This window comes from Sturnira hondurensis, unplaced genomic scaffold (assembly GCF_014824575.4).
Source record: "Sturnira hondurensis isolate 20B ecotype Veracruz unplaced genomic scaffold, ASM1482457v3 Scaffold0014432, whole genome shotgun sequence".
Taxonomy (NCBI): domain Eukaryota; kingdom Metazoa; phylum Chordata; class Mammalia; order Chiroptera; family Phyllostomidae; genus Sturnira; species Sturnira hondurensis.
In genome coordinates, this window is record NW_028087063.1 from 3656295 (window position 1) to 3677116 (window position 20822).

General features: G+C 34.5%; 1 protein-coding gene across 1 annotated transcript in view; it reads right to left on the bottom strand.

The window, feature by feature from the left end:
• Window positions 1-544: 544 nt before the first annotated feature.
• CIP2A (cellular inhibitor of PP2A) overlaps window positions 545-20822 on the bottom strand; it is a 38280-nt gene continuing 18002 nt past the window's right edge. Inside the window, exons 9-21 of the mRNA XM_037063353.1 lie at window positions 18028-18246; window positions 16705-16864; window positions 15068-15209; window positions 13904-14003; window positions 12438-12556; window positions 9831-10026; window positions 8684-8758; window positions 8471-8581; window positions 6222-6418; window positions 3723-3836; window positions 3191-3273; window positions 2352-2491; window positions 545-1224 (exon numbers count right to left, since the gene is read on the bottom strand). Of these exons, the coding sequence (XP_036919248.1) occupies window positions 1054-1224; window positions 2352-2491; window positions 3191-3273; window positions 3723-3836; window positions 6222-6418; window positions 8471-8581; window positions 8684-8758; window positions 9831-10026; window positions 12438-12556; window positions 13904-14003; window positions 15068-15209; window positions 16705-16864; window positions 18028-18246 (1827 nt within the window). The 3' untranslated portion in view covers window positions 545-1053. The remainder of the gene's footprint in view (window positions 1225-2351; window positions 2492-3190; window positions 3274-3722; window positions 3837-6221; window positions 6419-8470; window positions 8582-8683; window positions 8759-9830; window positions 10027-12437; window positions 12557-13903; window positions 14004-15067; window positions 15210-16704; window positions 16865-18027; window positions 18247-20822) is intronic.

The window sequence follows — 20822 nt, forward strand, 5'->3', positions numbered from 1 at the left end:
ATAAGTTCAGATATACTCTAGCTGAAAAATAGGAAAGTAAATCTAAGTTCACCTAAAGCAAATGGAGATATAAATAGTGAAAAAAAAACCACCAAGTATACTTAATAGTCGTACAAATATAGCAATAAAATCAACCAAAATATTGGTTGATAAACACTTCTTAAACACTACTTACATTTGATTCAAATGAAGATTATTGAAAACTTCCCTTATATTAAAGAGAAACATGAAGAATATGTAACCTATGCTTTAAAATTAAATGGCCACTTTTAAAAACTATTTAAATGAAAGGCAATACATTAAATAAAATTCACATTAGAATTAACAACAAATAAATTTCTGAAAAGGTATTAAGGATAATCTAAGGTATCTGATGTAAATCATAAGAAATTCAGGATGAATTGGAAGTATATGGATGGACCAACATACAACATTTTAAAGAATAAAACTAAAGCTATCTCATAAATAATTCTACAAGGTATTAGTTTGTGACAAATAGCATAGTCATTTAACACAGGCTATTTTCTAATTTTTATACATTATTTCTTTTATATTCATTGCACTGTTTTTTCAAATTTAGAACTTACACCATTTATCTTATTGTACTTTAAGTGCAGTAATAAAATTATTTTCAATTCACTGATATTTTCTTTAGTGCTACTTTAGAGAAAAACTTGTGTGGCTATCTCATGACTTTTCTTTTTACTAATTTCTATTGTCAATTTATTAACCTTTACGATTGTTACATCAAACAAGTTGGACTTTAAAATCTAAATAATCACAAATGAGACTAATTAAACAGAATAAAGCGGGAAGCAACTAAGGAAAAGGAAAAAACCTTATAAAAAGCAATAATGGAGGTTGAGAATACCATTCTAATGTGAGAACCAAAGAAAATTTTAAGCAATAAAAGACAAAAATAGGAAGTAAAACTTTAAGACCAAATAAAACCACATATCAGATCAGATTCTTTACTAAATTAATAATTATTTGTTATTTGTTTGAAGTCAGAAATTACTTTCCCCCCCACCTCCACCCATAGATAGAGAATGTCTATAGACTGAGATTCACAGTTTCTGGATTTATTTTTCCGCCACTTAAACTGTGGATCATTGCTATCATATGAGAGTGTTTGTTCAACTCTTCTTGCTGAAGTTTCACTTGTGACTCTTTCTCTTCCAAACGACCTTCTAATTGGGACTTTTGAACTTCTAGGGAGGAAGCCTAAGAGAGGGAGAAGAGGAAAATAAATAACTTTGCATTTTTCTCTTCAAAGATATTTTAAGATATCTTTATTTTTCATTTGTAAAACAAACCTTTCAAGCAACATATTATAAATATGCATAATTTAGGTAACAAAATTATATGGTTAGTTTAAGGTAAGTAATCATTAAATAACACAATATTAATTTGGGAAGACAAATTCTATTTGTCTTTATAAGTTAATGGGAACTATCGACATTGTGCTAATTGTAAATTAAACTTTAGATTCTAATTACTATTTAGAATTACTCTTAAAATAACCACATTAAGGCAGATCCAGGAAACCTATAAATGTGTCATGGAATATTATGCCTCTTCTGTCACTTATGCTCTGTAGTTCAAACTGTCTCTTAATCCTGGTCTGTTCTCATCTTTCTGGTAGTAGACGGACCAGAATGCACTATTGACAGCTACCACACCAAGCAACCCTGACATGTAGAAAGAGCAGTGGACTCAGGTTTAGACTAAATCTACTATTCCACATAACAATGAGCATGCCCTTGAGCCAATAACTTAACCCAAGACTAAGTTTCTAAGGTGAAAATAACTACTGTCAGTTAGGATGGAGGCATAGGTAGGCATGGCTCATCTCCTTGCATAACTGTGTCAAAATTACAACTAAAATACAGAACACCCATCACTCAGAACTGTCAGAAATGGAGCTGAATGGAAGTCTGACAACTACGGAAATAAAGAAACCACATCCATCCAGACTGGTAGAAGAGGGAAAGTCACAGAATGGGCTGGTCCAGTGTCCACAAGTGGTGGGTAAACATTCAGGAGAGATATCCCCAGGATGACTCTATGTGACATGAAGAATGGGAATACTTCTCTGTATTACCCGCCCACTTAACAGCACTAACTGCTGGCTAACAGTATATATTTAATAAATGTTTGGTTATGTTAGGAAATACAGGTTTTCACATTGTGAAGAGTACTCATAACAATTGCTAAACCATTTTGAGATCCTAATATCTTCAATACAAAATTATACTACAGAAACAGAACAGTAATTTATCCAAATTCACCTTTTATACAAAATAAGACTTTTTCATTTTACTGCACATATGAACTCAACAGATTCTTACCTTAATGCTCAATTCTTTTCTTATATGTTCTATTCTAGTTAATTCTTTTCTAAGAACATCAATTGTTTCTTCTTTATCTTCTCTTTCTTTTTGTAAGACTTTAATCTTTTCTTCTTGTATTTTTGTTTTTTGTTGCAAATCTTAAAACAAACAAACCATCAGCTATGTGTTCAGGGTCTTATAGTAACTTACCCTGAAAATTTTTAGTAGCTGTTCTATCATAAGAGCAAAAGAAAAACAAGTAGGGAGACAAAGATATACCTTGCTGGAAATAAGTTTTACAGTATTTGATGAATAAAAAAGCACCATGTAACTCTTCCACTGTACTAGAAAAACGTCAGTCTCCATGTCTTTCCCTCTCCCTGCGTTCTAAAGATAATATACAGTAATGAGGGGAAGGATAATCCTCAGCTTAAGAGTTAAAAGAGAAAGGGAGAGAGAAAACTATGAAAAATTATATAAGTAGACGATGTCTGTGCTCTAAGGCGAGTTAGAACAAAAATGTTTTTTGCAGATCATTTCAGAGCTAGCATTAAGAAGCTAATAACTAAAAGTTACCTAGCACTGCCACCTGCTGTTATGTTCCTTTAAAATGTTTTATTTTAAAAAGGGCAATAATTTCCCAACTCCCAATTTTTTAAATCAATTTAATTAAATTGCTTTGTGAAATGTTATGGCAAGAAAAGGAAAGCTGTGTAGGATATAATTTAAGGTTTTAGAAAATGAGAGAATTGTGGAAACTAATGAAAAACCAGAGTAAAAACTACTTGTGTCTTGATTTTCTTCTAACAGAATACATGTTAACATATAAAAAATTTGTTAAATAAAAAGCTACTTACTTGCCAGTTTACATTCTCTGTCTACTAGTTGGTTCTGCACTTCTTTCCTCTGTTCTTCTCTCTCTATTAATTGGGCAACAGTTCTGAAGTTATTTTAAAAAACAGAAGAAAACATCAATGAACCATAACATTCCTCACGCATTTTAAGAGAAAATGTCTAAGAATAGTAATTATCCTTAAATTCTGCCACAAATCTTCTATATATAAGTTAAAAAATCTACTAATTTATCCATAGAACACAATGTTCTGTATAAAGGGAATCATTATTTTTGCCAATTTCAAAATAGCCCTGGCTGGTGTGGCTCAGTAGACTGAGTGCCAGCCTGTAAACCAAAGGGCCGCTGGTTTGATTCCCAGTCAGGGCACATGCCTGGGTTGCGGGCCAGGTCCCCAGTAGGGGACGCCCAAGAGGCAACCACACATTGATGTTTCTCTCCCTCCTCCTCCCTTCCTTCCCTTCTCTCTTAAAAATAAATAAATTATTTTTTAGGAAAGAAAATTCCAAAACAATTAAAAGAACTATAAATTTTACTTTTCATTTTGTTGCTTGAGTGACTCATTCAACTTTTTTAGTGCCTCAATTTGTTTACTTAGAGAATCACATGTGACTTGTAACTCTTTATTCTTTTTCTCAACAGTTTCATTCCTGAAAAGACAAGGAGATGAGGGATATTTTTATGGAAGAAAACATAACACAGAAAAGAAATTCAATGTTTTCTTTACTTTTTCTTCTAACCAAATTGTATACACGGCAGGTAAAAGGAGGAATGTTACGAACAAGCAGGGCAAAAATAGAGAGAGATTAACTGTAAAAGACAGTGAAGACATGTTTTGGCTGACCAGTGATAAAATGAGTACAAATGGAAATGTGTGGGGGCATTAACCTCATGTTTACAAATACAGATTTATTTTACAGATAATATACATTACATAATCTCCTATAAAATACATAGTTACCTGTACAGTTAGATCAAGAAACTGAAACAACTTCTGTAAAATTTTGCCATCCTTAGCCTCTTGGGCATAATATATGTTTAATTAAAAATGTCAAATTAATGAATAAAGTAGTAGAGGATTCTAAATTTCTCTTGCCTCTTTAAAACTCTGAATCTAATAGTCCTATTTATTTTACTGGCAAGGTAAACAGAGAAAGAATTACTACTTTAATACCCAACTATCTTAAGTGTGACAAGCTGACATAAGTGGAGCCATTTTTAAATAGAGCTAGGCAGCCACTCCAAAGGAACTGCCTTGCAGGTCTCACCCTCAAACCTTTCCAGTGTTTGAACTGGGCAAAATAATGTTGGGACTGAGCCAAATTAACACTGCATTTCAAAAGACTGTTTGCAATCCTAAGAGTAAAGCAGACATCTTGACTACCAAACTGAAAATTAAAGGCATTCAGAATTAGCACCACCATGTATAGCTGAACAATAACTTAGTTTATTTGTACCTATAGAAATTCCTTTCTTTTATTTATGTAATTATTTCTCTTCTCTTTCTCATAAAAACCTCTACTCTTCATTCCCTAATCTGTACACTATTTGGGTTGCTCCCTGAATCAGTGCTTCCTGAATACTATTGTTTTGTAACCTCAAACACTTGCTGCCTCTCACTTTGGCGTTTTCTTTTTCGGGTAACAGAGGCATAAAGTGTCCTTTTCACTTTACTAAGCACTAAGATAAATAAACTGATTGGTACACTAGCCATATTTGGCCAGGAGAAGTATTTTATTTGTCCCACACAAAATTTTTTAAATCTAAATTTAAATTCCTTAATATTACAGTTGAGTTTTCGCCAGCCAACTTCCGTTACTTGTTACCCACATGGCCCCTGAAGGCAGGAGTTTTACTTCTTGGCTCTTCATTCACTATGCAGAATTTAGCAGGTCTTAGAAACTACTATTTCTCTTGGACCACCTGCTAACTTCCTTTTGAACCCTGACTTAAAACTAATAGTTCACTTTATCAGGGCTCCCTCAATCTGATTTTACATGGAGTTGTTGGGAGAAAATAACCTGTTTAGAAGTCACCTTGCCATCACATATTTTCCAGATGTTTTACATTTTCTACCCTTCCTTTTTATTGATGTGGAAATATGCACATGGATCTTGCAAAGTTAACCATTTTCCACAACTATTAACAGCACAGAAGAGTAGAAATTTTTCAAATCTTAACCAATCTTAAAATATAAATTAAAATAAGGAACAAGTTAACCGGAGTGTTTTTATTTTTATAAAATATGTTTGGAACAAAGAGTGTTTGGTAGAAAATACATGATTGTTCTTGGTCTTCCTTATAATTCAGAAGTTTTAAGACTAATCTAAAAGATACAATTTTGCTTTACAAGAAAGGAAAAAAAGTCAATCTTATACTTTGCTAGTGAGTATACAAAATTGTACAGCCTTCTTGGTGGAAAACTTGAAAATCTATCAATTTGCCTTTAAGAAGTTATTGTACAGACCTAGTCTCATATAAGTAAACTGTATTCAGTGGCATTAATGATAAATAATGACTAAAAATTTAGAGATCAGTTAAACACTAACACCCAAGTTTCCATCCTATTAGGCTGAATGACATGAAAGTGTTAATATTCAACCATTTTCAATTGGTAGAAATGACCAATTCATATGGTTAAACCTAATATAAACTGTTGACAACTTAGGGTCATTAAATTATTGCTTATGGAGAGATTAACTATGTACCAGGCACTGTTCTAGGGCTTAGGAATTTGTCAGGGAACAAAATAGACAAATTTGTCCTTGCGGTGCTAACATCCCAGATGACTGATAACAAATGAAAAGAACTAGAATCGACTGGAAAGAGACGTGTATCCTGTTTCCGACCTTAATACTGAGTTTGAGTAAGCAATACTCCATTTCACTTTAACTAAGTTTCTTTATAACTACTTACCACTTTATGATATTATCAGTATATATAAATGCTTACAAAAAGATTTTAGGACCGCAGAAAATAAGTGCTATGCATTCATTACAGATTCTAATCTTAAACAGAAACATTTATTAATTTACCTCTGAAGAAGTTCCATGTAGGATTTTGTCAGTATTTCATGTTCTTCAGCCACAGACTGTAACTTCCTATTATGTTGAAAGAGATGCTCAATATCACTCTGGGCTCTTTCTGATTCAGCCTGTTGTGACTTTAGCAATACACTAAGCTCTTCGTTTTTTCTCTCAACTTCTCTCAACATACCTGCAAGTGTCCGTGCCTAAAGGAAAATGCAATAGAGACTTTTCCACTATCATTTAATATGCTCAGTTCTTACAATTTGAAAGACTTATGAACTATCTAATAGGCTAGCATCGACTGGGTTACTGAAAGATTTATTAGTCATATATACTTATTACTTATCAAAGGTGGAGGTGAAGTCACACAATTTTCACATGGCATGAGCAGTGTTACAGAGAAGCCCAGGGCAGATATATAGGGGAAGGATCACTAAGCATGTGATGGAAAGAGAAGGCCAGAGACGCTTCCTGGGGAATAGAGATTAACTAAAATCTAAAGGATTATTTTAAGAGTTAGAGAGGAAAAGGTGTTCTAAACATGGAAGAGCAAGTGCAAGGTCAGGGAAACCTAAGACTGTCAAGCTTCAGAAATAGCAAAGCAATCTAATATGGCTGACTGCCGAGAATACACAAAAATGCAAGGAGATAAGGAATGAGAAGTAGTTAGAATCCTAGGATGCCAAAATAGGGAACTTAAATTATTTCTGAGCTGAAGGTAAGACACTAAAGGATGTTCAGCACAAGAGTGATAGTATCAGATTACTGCTTCTGGGATCACTGTGGAAGAAGAAGGGATGGTAGAACCAAATACAAAAATAAGATGAGTTTATACGCAATAGAAGGTTAAGAGACTAGACCAAAGGTAGGAAACCTAGAGACTTTGCTATGATTTATTTGAGAAATGAAAAGGTTTTGACCTACAGCAAATAGTGACAAAAACAGGCAAAAACACACACACACACACACACACACACACAAAAACAAACAGAAAAAAGTAATATTTAGGTAAAATCAACTAGACTTGGTAATGACAAATTGCAGAAGGTCAACTGTGTGATTTCCACGTTTTTTGTTTGAAAAACTTTAAGAACACTAGAAGGAATGAATACAAGAAAGACTACATTTTTATAAGGGAGGGTGATGACTTCAGTATTGGTTATGATGACTTTGCAGTATTTGCTATATATTTAAATTGAGTTACACAAGGAGGCATTTGGTACTTAGGAAAAGGGCTCTGGATATAAATTTGGGGACATGAACAATCTGGTGATGATTGAAAACATGAACCACTTGAAAAAAGGAGAAGGGTAGATACTGAGAAGTAGAATTGCTGGGTCACACAGTTGTCCTACTTTCAGGTTTCTGAGGAATTTCCATACTGGTTTTGATAATGGCTGCACCAATTTACACTCCCACTAACAGTACATGAAGGTTTCCTTTTCTCCACATCCTTGATAACACCTGTTATTTATTGACTTTTTGAGGTGGTAACTCACCGTGGTTTTGATTTGCAATACTTTGCATGGTGACAGATGGTTACTAGACTTAGTGTGGTGATCACATCATAAAGTATAAAAATAGAGAATCACTATATTGTACAGCTTAAACTAACATACTATTGTACACCAACTATACAATAGTATGTATAGTTGAATTAAAAAGGGGTGAAGGGCTTAACACATAATACTTGGAAAACCCAACATTTACAGTTGAATGGAAAATAAAGAAGCTCAAAAAGGACATTAAAAAACCCCAAAATAAACAAATAAAGCAGAAGCAAACTCATAGATACAGGGAACAAATTGATGCTTGCCAGGTGGAAAAGGGGTTGAAAAGATGAATGAAAATGGTGAAAGAGATTAAATTAAAAATATTCAAATGGAAATAAAGTATAGCATAGGTAATATAGTAAATATTAGAACAGCTATGTATGGTGTCAGATGGGTACTAGATTTATCAAGGTCATCACTTTGTAAGATATGTAAACATCTAATCACTGTTATATACCTAAAACTAATATAACGTATGTCAACTGAATTTGAGGAAAAAATAATATTCATTAGGATAGAAAGAAAATCAGAAGATAATGATGTAACTAAAGTTAAAGGGAAGAGGGTTTAAAGAAGGAGGGAGTGGTTGTGTGAAATGCTGAGGACAATTTACTCCAACCAGAGCAATAAAGGTACAACAAATATTTTGTACATATTCCTTTAGTTTTCTACTAATTAGATGTGTCTATATTTTGTACACACCTCTGCCTCAGCTTGAGTTCTTTGACAGCGATATTGAGCAATCAACCTATCGGCCTGGGCAAGGGCTAGAGCTTTTGCTTCCAAGAGATCTTGTAGCCTGCTTTCTTTGCACTATAAAAAAAACAAAAAACCATTGTGTTAACCTTCATCATTTACTGGAAAACATCCATTAAAGCTTAACTGTTACACAAGTTAAAATAAGCTTGTACTCACAGCTAATGTAGACAGTTTCATCTCATATACATCCATGATGTCAGATATTCTCACATCATTAATCTGATCCTTTACCTGTTTTAATATAATTGAGTCAAAAATCAGAAAATTTTAACATGACAAAAAAAATGTCCAAAAGATGAGTGGATAAAACAGCTATGGGACATTTACACAACAGAATTCTACTCAACCATAAAAAATAAGAAAATTTTACCCTCTGCAACAGCACAGATGGACCTGGAGATTCCCACGCTAATGAAATAAGACAGTCCGAGAAAGATAAATACCATATGATTTCACTTATACGTGGAATCTAATGAACAAACTGAACTAACAAGCAAAACAGACAGACTCATAGATAGAGAGCAGATGACAGCTAGTGGTGGGGGGACAGTGGGGTGGGAGGTTAGAGGGTGGAGGGATTGAGCAAAAAGGTCATGGACATAGACAAGTGTGGTGACTGCTGGGAATTGGAGGTATAAGGGGACTAAATGATAATGGAAAAAATATAATAAAAGATTAAAAAATAAAGTAAATGCCTACTAAAAGACTAAGTCATTAAAACTTAATGAGTAACAATTAAAAAATATGTCTTACCCCAGGCAATTCACAAATATTTCACTGACTTTGTTACTGCATAAAAAAGCTGGGTAAAACCTGGAATACATGCGGGATTTTAAAAACCAGGTGTGGCAGAAGTAAGGCCTGTGTAATGATATGGGTGTAATAATTTATAGTTTTAATTTCAATATTTCACCTAAAATGTTGAATGGTGCACTTCAGTGTAACACTGTGACGTTACAGAATTATATGCTTAGGATTTTGTAATAAAAAAATTTTGTAATAAAAAGGGGGCCTTATTTGTGCCAGACCCTGTATATTTCTTAATCTGAGGATGTGGGGGGAGGGTGAGCTGGCTAGGGAACAGTAGGGAAAGAACAACAGTGGTGTTAAAATATAAGAATTTTATGGCTGATTTTTTCCCTTATTTCCAAACTTTCTAGAATACTTTCACTTTCATATTAAAAGTTTTCAATGATCAAATCTACATCTAAATAAATAAATGTTTAAATAAATGTTATAATCGAAGCAGATATTCATTGTAGAGCAAGCAGAATCTCATTTATAATTGCTATTTGTCACCCACCACAGCTCCAGACTGAAGCTTCTCTATTAAGTCCTCAATGTTCGACACTGGAACTCTATCTTTCAAAAGCGGAGGAGTCGAACATTTGACCGATGCCGGAAAACTGGGATTTAATGATTGCAAAGACATTCTTCTGGGCAGATGTTCTGTTTCCTGTTGTCTGTAGGCATTGTTTGCAGCTATACTTTCTCCAAGTCTGAATGAGGATCAAGAACAATAAAAAAATATTACATAAAAATAAAGCAAAAGGCAGAATTAGGACAGAATTACAGAATCTTTTAGAATGGTCCTTTTTAGTAATGTCTCCAAATCCTTTTGAAATTATCTTGGAGCCTGTGATGAAGTGGGATTTGGGGAATACCTTAATTTGTTGGAGGAAACTCTTTTCTATTTACAACCCTTTATAATAACTACTCCACCTCTCGTTTGGAGGCAATAGAGCCGGTTTGTGAGTGTAAATTTATTTGCAAACATTAAGTGCCTTATTGGTAATGGTAAAAATATTTTTACCATGGGCAACATCACCTGGCCTTTACCTACTATGTCCTTCACCCTTTTCCTTTCTCCCTCAGTGTATGATCTCACAAACCTGACTTGCATTCTGCCTCTTCCACTGATCCCCTCTCATTTCTGTCTCAGGGCCTTTGTACAAGCTGTTTCTTTTCCCACCAGATCTGCGTAGTGCTGGCTCCTTATCATCAGGTCTCAATTCAAATTCAGAGGGGTCCCTGTACTCATAATGATGTGCATGTTATAAACTTATTTAACTTATCTCCCAAATAGAATGTAGACCTCATGACAGAAGGCCCCCTGTCTAGTTCACTACAATGTCCAAAATGCCTAGAAGAGAACCTGGCACATAGCTGACCCTCATAGGATGTTTGTTAAATATTTGAATAAAATTAACACACACCAAAGAAACCTACCTACACACCCACCCACACATCCATCCAGCATGTAATTTCATCTTATTAAACTGTCTAAGGTAATATAAACAAAGGCATAAATAGATACAAATAGATACCTGAGAGAGTTTCCAAAGAGAAAATCATGTAAGACAGGGATGACTAAGACACAGGGAAATGATGGGAAGGCATCACATAGACAGAGGAGGAGATGCCCACTCTCAGCGACACTGCAGCTTTCTGCTGGAAGTGTGGGGGTTTTGCTTCATGTCAGATTACCACAGCTGAGGCAAGCAGGCCGCCGCAAAGTGAGGCAGCCTTATAGATCATTTTTATCTGTGACTTGAGAAGCTCCCCATGTGTCCATTTATTTCTTAAAAATATTTGTTATAAAAGGAATTCTGATTATGTGATCTCTAGGTCTTGTTTTCCATAGTACTTGTCCTCTTAATTTACGACTATTTAAATTAGTTCTAAAAATGATTTGCTAATTCAGTTAATAGAAATAGCAGAGCTTAACAAACTTCTCTTTAAAGGACAGACAGTACTAAGTATTTTAGGTTTGAGAGTATACAGAGTCTCTGTTACAACTTCCCAACCCTGATGTCAGATCAAAGTCAATACAGACAGTATGAAAATGAATGGATGTGGCCCTATGCCAATAAAACTTTATTTACAAAAACAAGCTCCTCTCTGCTGGCTACAATTTGCTGACCACTGGCATGTGGAAATATCTTACCTACTTACCACTGCTTTGGTTTATTCAAACTACTTTTGCAAATGCATTTACATAAATCACTTAAACTTTTTAAAACTATATATAACCCTACTAAACATTTTATCAATCATTTTGTTTTCAGATAGCTCTAAAAATCTAATATTTTTCCAAAAATAACCACAAATATTCTTTTAATGTTTTAAATTAATGAGTGCTGCAGATAATTTTGCCAGGCAATTATATATTCCACTTCCTGATAAAAGTACAGGATTTTTCTCTGGGAATTCTCCTACCCCTTTCCTTCCTCCCCTGAGCCCCCAACTTCCAAATTCTAGTCCACGTAGTTCTCCTAGATGAACCCTTAGCATTCGCCAAGGTCCCCTCCTTAGCAAATGGCCCATATCTGGTCAATGATAGTGATGATAGATGATAGTGATGCTTGGACTGATTTAAATGGTTGGGAAGGAAACGCTCTTTCTCGGGAGGATGTAAGCTTAGTCCAGAATCTACTGCATGAAGAAGAGGTGGTAAGTGACAGAGATACAGCACCTGGATAACACATTCAACCAGGTGGATCTAGCTTTTCCCTGAGTATATACCTGGTCTTTCCAGTTTTCTTTAAAAAAAAAAAAAATTATTTATTTATTTTAGAGAGGGGGGACAGGAAGGAGGAAGAGCGGGAGAGAAACATCAATGTATGGTTGCCTCTCATGGATCCCCCACTGGGGACCTGGCCTACAACCCACGCATGTGCCCTGACTGGGAATCGAACCCGTGACCTTTTGCTTCACAGGCCTGCACTCAATCCACTGAGCTACACCAGCCAGGGCTCAGTTTTCTTAATTATATGAAAAATTACAATGAAGTATTGAAATGAAGTATTCAATTCACTCATTTTCTAATCTGTCTACATTGAGCCCTAGTAAAGAAACAGAGCAGGATATCCCAGCACTGCGAGATACACTGCAAGTGATTACAACTCACACTAGAGCAGGAAAATCTGGCAGTGGAGCAGCTTCCAACAATATTCCCAGTCCAGACTGTACTTGTTCTCTATTATCTGATGTTACAGCAAAAGCCAATGGCGTTATCAGGCGTGGATCCTAAGTAAATCAGAAACCAGGAAAAAAGAGGCAGAAATAATAAATAATGTCAGAGTGTAAGATGAGTAAACAGAGCTAAGCCATTAAATAATTCTAAAGTGTTTCTATTTGATGTTTGAGTGTATTTGTTAGTCTTTACCTTGTTAAAATGGTCTTAGCAATCAATATTAACACTAGCTTTAAAAATCTGGCAATGGTTTAGAATGCATTTAGTTGTGCCCTTGAAAAATCACACCTCAAAATTCTGATGAATTTAAAGTATCCACAACTGACTGATGCAATTAAATACCACGTAACTCCTTGATGTCAATAAAAATTTTGCATTGGTACTGTAAGCCCCAAGTCACCCATTCCAAAAAACACCTAAGAATTGACATAAAGTCAGTCTGACTCAATTTTTAAGCTGAGTAAAAATTGAGAAAAACATTAGAGCATGTATCCTTTTATAACTATCAACATTTTACAATGTGAGTGTCTTGTAGTTACTCAAAGTATAATGCAATGCCACAGAATCGTGCAAAGAGCTGGCCTTTAACTTCATAACCCTATGACAACCCACCATAAGTCCTCCCATGAAGGGGGATCATTATCTGCACTTTGTAGTCAGGAACCTGGAGCTCAGGGAGGTGAAAGAACTTGCTCAAGTCTGCAGTGACTAGTAAGAGGTAGATTCAGTACCTGAACTATCTCTTAAGCCTTAGGCTGTCAAAGTGTACAAGTGGCCTCAGCCTTAGGTTTCGGTTTTGGTTTCTACCCCATCTATAAAGACATGAGAACCATCTTTGTTATTACAATACCTTTATTAACACACATTAAATATCTATTAGAAAACAGGTTTTATGGATATCAAGGTAAGCATCTAGAGCTCCGTTTCAGCTACTATCACTAAAATTTGTGAGTTAGCTATTTTTTCCATACCCTCTCTAATCTCATTCTTGACAATCAAGTCCTTTCCAAATGTCTCCCTATTCCTTTAATATCCTAACTCATCAACTCCAACTAGAAACAAAAACCCCAAAACACAGAAGACTTCCCTTATCACCATAATGCCAATAAAAATGAGTTAAGGAACCTGAAGCAGGACCCAAAAAAGAAAAAGGCTGAGCTAACACTGATCTTAGGGACATTCTGTATATTAGAACCAGATGCACTTATGTTCGATTTCTATGAAACTGTAAAAATTAACTGTGCAGTGATAATATTATAGCTACATAAGACAATGAACAACTCTAAACGTTCTTCTGGATGCCAGTTCTAAGAAAATCATCCAAAAATTAAGAATTTTAAAACTAAAACAAAAACATACATTGGGAATAAATTTCAATTATATGAAGATTTTAAACTGACCTGAAGGATTTTGTAGAAGCTTACTTCCATACCAGGAACCAAATGTTTAAGTTTGTTCATCAAATTAAGAGTTTTCAAAATTACATCAGCAGCAAGTTTGCTTTAAGAAACATCATATTTAAATTAGTTAACTCAAACACTGCTTAAAGTTTATCTTTGTCCACAATTCCAAAGAAAATGGAAAAAAACAACATCTTTGTTTTTAAACCTCAAGGAAACACAGTATTGTTTGTTTTGAGAAGTAAAAACATCACCAAGAAGTAAAAATATCACAGACACCACCATCCATATCAACCCAAGACCCAAAGACAACAAACCAGTGTTAACAGGTGAGAGGGCACTTCTTTTTCTACCCTCAGATGCCACAAAGTTTTAACTTTCTGCTTCAAATTACCAGCAGCATTGGTAACACAACCCATTTAATGGTTAGCTTTGGCACTGGAATATCAACAATAGAATGCAACACGAGGCAATAAAAAATACCTAATATTTACTGAATAACTATACTAAGCTGTATTCTCAGCCATGGAGCTAAAACTGTGTACAAAAAGTCAACAGATAATCCTTGTTATTGGAGAAGGCAATTCCAACAATTACGATATGAAAATGAGAACAAATCATAGTGTCTAACATTTAGCAGGTTCTCAATAAATAATTGTTAGATGGACTTAATTCATGTGGGAGGGGAGGGATAAAATAATCTTATTACTATGCTACTTTTAACCATACATCTTATCACGCTAAGGTAGAAAAATCGTCTTTGTTGTTATGAAATCTTTAGCAGTGACTGATTTCCTTATAATAAAAACTATCCCTGTTTTTTCATTTAAACATACAAAATTAAATGCACATAAAAGGAATTACTAAGGCAATGTCAGAAAGGACCTCCAGGAAAAAATGTTCAGGAGTATGAAAGACCCTTAGTAATCACAATAAATTAAAACATGTCAAAACAAACCTACACAATGAAAAACAAATCACAGATGTTAATATCTTTCTTCAAAAGCATGTGACCTATGAATTGAATACATTTTCTAAAAATTCATTACAAAAATGTTTTTAATTCTCTGCTACACCTTGAGTTAATAGAACATTTTCCAAGGATGGGCCTCCAAAAGGAACTAGAATCACTACCATTTTGCAATTTGGAGTTCATATACTTACCTCAGTTCAGAATCAGCTACCTTTGTTCCGAACCCCAGATCAATCTTGCCATATGTAAACTGTTGTTCTATCAGCGTAGTACACTTGATAGTAGTCAGAATTTTTGCAATGTGCATTTTTAGAGTATCATCTCCACAGAGAGGTAAGTTTTGTTAAGGGACACATTCTCCAAGAAACATATTCGTATGGCACTTTCTAGCATTTAGAATGACTGCATACAAATTACCTCCTCACTGCAATTCAGTGTAATTATTGTTACAGTTACTCAATGACAGATTAGGAAATTAGAGCTCAGAGCATTTAATAACTGGTAAGTGGCAAGAGATGAGAGTAACACTGAAAGTTTCTGACTGAAAGGTAAAACCAATGTGTCTGTTTCTCTACTAGATGTGATTTTTCTGATAGCAGGTATCACAACAGTTCAGTAAATGTTTGTTGAACTAAAGGAAGTTATTTTCTCATAGTTGATATATTGCTAAGTTATTTTGAGCATTATTTGAAAAGGGTCAAGTTTTGTGCCAATTTATGAGAGAAGGCCTGAATATATCATAGATATTTATAAGGTCAGGGAAAATAATCATGCCTCTACAGCAGTGGTTTTCAATTTTGGCTGTATGCCAGAATCACCAAATAATCATAAACACTCCCCCTTCTAGGGTTTCACGTAACTCCATCTAAATTAGCATCGTTAAAAGAAAGGTTCTCAGGTCAGTATTTTTTAAATGCTCTTCTGGTGATTCTAATAAATTGCTGAAGTTGAGAATCACTGCTATAAAGGAATAAGAAAATTAAGAAGCAGCGGCTTATAAGAGGAGGTTAAAGAAATGTGGAGTTTGCTCTAAGACAAGACAAATTTGAACAAATTCTTCTTGTTTTGAGATACAAAAAACCTGATGAGGCAAATGTAAGTGATCTGGCTCAGATACAGTGGCTCCTTGCTGATAATAATAATAAAATACTAAAAAATTGAGATCTGGACTTTTTAGAGACTTAGAATCAGCTGACCTAAAAAAAAAAAAAAGCTGACAAGGAAAGACCTAGGAAAATCAGTATACAGAAATTACAGTCATTAAGCAGTTACACTAATTGCACTCAAGGGAGTTTTTTAAAAAATAAATTCATTTGTCTTGATAATATTTGTCTTTTTATTACCAAGTATGATGGTACCGTTACTAAAAACATTTATGCTTTAAAGAAAACACAGCTAAAAATCAGAGCTAAAACAATGACACACTCACCAACATTCACTTATTTTGATGCACTTCAGCAAAGACAGCACTGCAATCATCCAGGGGCAGCGAACAGCGTCAGAAGAAGGTAATAGGGCAGTTATTTTAGAATATAGCTCCAATCTCAAATTGTGATAAAAATGTCTAAATCAAGTTTAAAAAGCACTTCTAAAAATATTCTTTAGCTTAAAAGGTTTACATAGAAATAAGGTAAAAAAAGTCTGAATAACTTTTACAGAAACTCTTTGAAAATTAGTTCTATAGGTTAAACTTTAGTCCAATCATTCTGAAGAGATATAAACCCGAGAAATTATAAATTATAGGTAAAGACAAAAATGCAAGAAATACAATTGCTGAAAAAAAAAAGAGTGGTTATTTAGTTTCCATGTTTGTAACAGTAAAGGATATTTAACAAAACTTCAATAGCTTTGACCATCCTTTCACATTTATTCCTTATTAAGGTCTCATCGAGATTTTGCTCTGTGAACTGCAGCTGATCAAGGATTGAGGGCAGCAGAAGGGTCACAAAACAGTCAGCCGAGGAACTGTTAGCAGTATCTATGACATCCTGGAACATAACCATCACCAATGATTAAAAACAAAACAAAACAAAGGATGAAATATAGAATGCAGAAACAGTCCTCATGTAGCTGCTATTCTTTTTAAATTTTTATAATTATTTTAATAGTATATCCTTATTTGTCATTTAATAGTATATACTATATATCCTTAAAATCTCTCCTTTTATCCAGTTTTCAGGGCAATAATGACCTTTTTTCTCAAATTAAACAATAAATTTTTGGGTTAATCAGCTGTAAACAAGACATTTTTAAATGAACTATATTTGTCGTTTAAAAATTGTTATAAATTAAAAGTTTGTATTAAAAACAAGTATACTGAACTTGCTAAATGTAATCATAATAATTAAATAGATTTAAATAATCTAAATAATAAATGGATACTAGTCTTAATGTTTTACAACCACAAATAATTCCCATCAAGAATCTGAAGGATTTCTAAATACTAAAACTGATTAACAGTCAAGACCAACAGACAACAGAAAACACAACTTGAGCATAATTCTTAACAAATATATGAAATCATTCATACACATTTTTGTTTGTGCACAGGATCTAGTAAGGAGAGGGGAGACATTCTAGGAAAATAGTGAGGGTAGGCAGAATGGGTAAAAACAGGGAGAGGAGTAGAGAACACAAAATAATTCTGATAGTAGAATCCGCTAGAATGTAATAGCTTCTACAGAAAAAATTTTTGTCTGTATCCTAAGTGACTAGGAGTGTATAGCATGCTCTATGCCATTTCACTGAATCCAATATTCCTCTGTTAATCCATTCAACAGGCTAACGGAGAGAGCAGACAGTATCTACTGAGAAAGACAGAATGTGATTACTTCAAAAAATCATCGTACAGCAGCAAAACATACAAGTCAAAAGCCTTTCTTATTACATTGAAAAGTATATATACACACATATATAAACATATACATATACACAAACACAAAGCACTATTCAGTGAAAGCAAGAAAAACACTAATATTTGTGACTTTGTCAGAAAAAAGATATTCAGTAGGTAAATGGTATGGAGACTAGCAATGGAGAAGTGTTCCTAAAGTGTATGAACAACTAACTGGAAGTTTATTATGAATATTTTTGAAAACTAACTGTTCACTGAGAATCATAAAAGTGGAAGAGCCAAATTATCAAATATTACCTCAAATATTTCCTTGAGCAACTCCAGTGCTAAAATAGAACAGTTTTCCGATCCATCCATGGGTTGGCTTGACCAACGAAGGAGAGCTACACTAGGTTCTAAACATTTAGAACGGCTCCCCAGGACGGTGTTGCCAGGTGAAGACTGTTCAAATACCATCTGAGTGAGCACATGACGCAGCTGAGTCACTGAACAGAAGGCAAGAAGTAATTCTAAAACCTGTGCAATATAAAGTCTTCATTAAATGTCAATTTCACACAAAGCAATCAAATTATGAAGCTGAAAATGACATACATTTTTAAAGAAAATACAACAAAATTTAGGAGCAGCTTCCAAGTTTCCTTTCGATATTACTTTTCAAAATGAGTTACTTAAGTTCCACAAAGTTACAAAGACATTTGCTCTTGGTGGTTACTCCTGATAAACAGGACTTTGAAAACCAAAGAAGAAAGGGCAACTTCAGCTAATGTTCAACTAATAAATTGTACTTAATTTTTTAAGCATAAATGTTTTGTTTTTAAAATGGAAAAAAATTAAAATAAGATTAGTAATTAATCCTTGCTGTCATGCTAAGATTCAAGAACTGCTATAAAGCATACTTTAGGTTAATATTTAAAAGTGGCATTCCAAAAGGTTAAAACCTAAAGAATGGCTTTTTCCACACTATGTTTATGTAGTGTCAATGTTATGCCCTCTTCCACTTCATTTCTGCTTTCTTTTGTAATTTGGCCTTATATCATTATATAACATCACACATCAACTTGTTATGTTAAACTCTACCTTATTCCAAACACTACCAACCTATTGCAAAATTTTTTTTGTATCTTTTAGCCTATCACTTATTTTCCACCTTTGTTTCTTGTAAATGACTTGTAATTGGGATTTGTGCTTTAATCAACTTAGAGTATCTAATATGAATAGAATTCAGCCTATTAGCATTTACTATGAAACAAAAGGTAAGTAATCTTTGATTTTTTAAATTTATTTTAATTATTTTTCAAGTACAGTTTTCTGTCTATTACTCCCATCCCATCCCACCCCCCATGCTCCCCGCCTCCCTCCCATTTCCACCCTTCTTAGTTGTTGTCCATGTATCCTTTATATTTGTTCCTCTAAATTCCCTCCCCTCTCCCCTCTGGTCACTGTCAGCCTGTTCTCTATTTCAGTGTCTTTGGTTATATTTTGCTTGCTTCATTGTTTTGTTGTTTAGCTTCCTGTTAAAGGTGATATCATATGGAATTTGCCCTTCACCACCTGGCTTATTTCACTCAGCACAATGCTTTCCAGTTCCATCCATGCTGTTGCAAAAGGTAGGAGCTCCTTCTTTCTTTCTGCTGCATAGAATTCCATTGTGTATATAAATTATAGTACTTACTTTTGAACAGGTAATACATTTTCTTGATTCCAAAGTCAAAAGTATCAGCCTGATCTCCAGCTAAACTCTCTGGGGGCAAGCAATGTTACTAGTTTCTTATCTTACTAGAGATGTGTTACACACAAGAAAATACTTCCTCAAGTACACTTTCTCAGTAAGTGTACTATACAGAGAAGTAAACAAATCAATCACTAGTGCAAATCTAGTTGGTTTTCCCAAAGTAAATACATTTGTGTAACTAGCAACCAGATCAAGAAGGAAAATTCTACCAGAACTCCAGAATCCACTGTGTCTCCTCCTAAGGCAATAAGAAACCACTCCTCCACATCAGATTTCTGACACCATAGACTAATTTTATCTCAGCTATTCCTGGATCTTCGTATTTCTACATAATTTTTTTCAATCAGCTTACCAGCTTATACTAAATAATCACATGAAAATTTACAGTTGGGCAACCGTAGGTTTATAGTCATTCATATAGAAAATAATACAATAATTAACAAACCTACTTATGCCCCACACTGTATATAAGCAGCATCTTATAGTGTATATTCTTATGTCTGGCTTAGCACTGTGCTACTGAGATTTATTCACTGTTGCATGCTACTGTATAGGGAACCTATCTGTGTGGCAGTGGCGAATATAGCACAGACCTATTTGGAAAACTGCCAGGGAGCAAGTCGGCACAGAACTGCGCCCACGAATCGGTTTTCCTGTGGGGAATCAGGCCTGCATTGTACCTTTCAGGCTTGCTTTTTGCTCAAACTCCCTCAACCCTGAATTGAGGCAAGAAATGTTTACTGCGTATCTTTAAAGTAACTTCCTAAAATCTGTGCTAAACCTCCCAAGTATGGAGGTATAACCAGTTCAACCATTTTTCCCTTTGCATTTGCAAAATATCCTTTTCTTTGAAGTAATTAGCAACATTCTTTCCTTTATTATCTATAAAATGTAATCATCTAAAGCGAACCTGTGCATAGTAAATGAGGACTATTCTCCATGTATGTACCCAGACAAGCAATAAAAGACAGTCCAGGCAAGGGTCAGGCTGCTCTTTCACTTAGTGAGCGGCCGTGCCGTACCTTTCCTCCACAGGACTTCCCTAGCCTGTGTGAATTTGTTCGTCACAGCCACAATACACAGACCCTGCTGGCTAGAGTTGCATCATTATTGCATTTCACTCATGCTCTCTGCTGTACAGTACAGTCACATGCCACATGACATTTCAATGACAGACCACATATACACTGGTAGTCACATAAAATCATTTTGGAGCTCAAAAATATCACTTAGCGTCATCTTAATTTCAGAGTGCAACACATTACTCATGTATTTGTGGTGACACTGGTGTAAACAAACTTACTGCTTGCTAGTTGTATAAAAGTGTAGCACATATTATTCTCAGCACATACTACTTGAC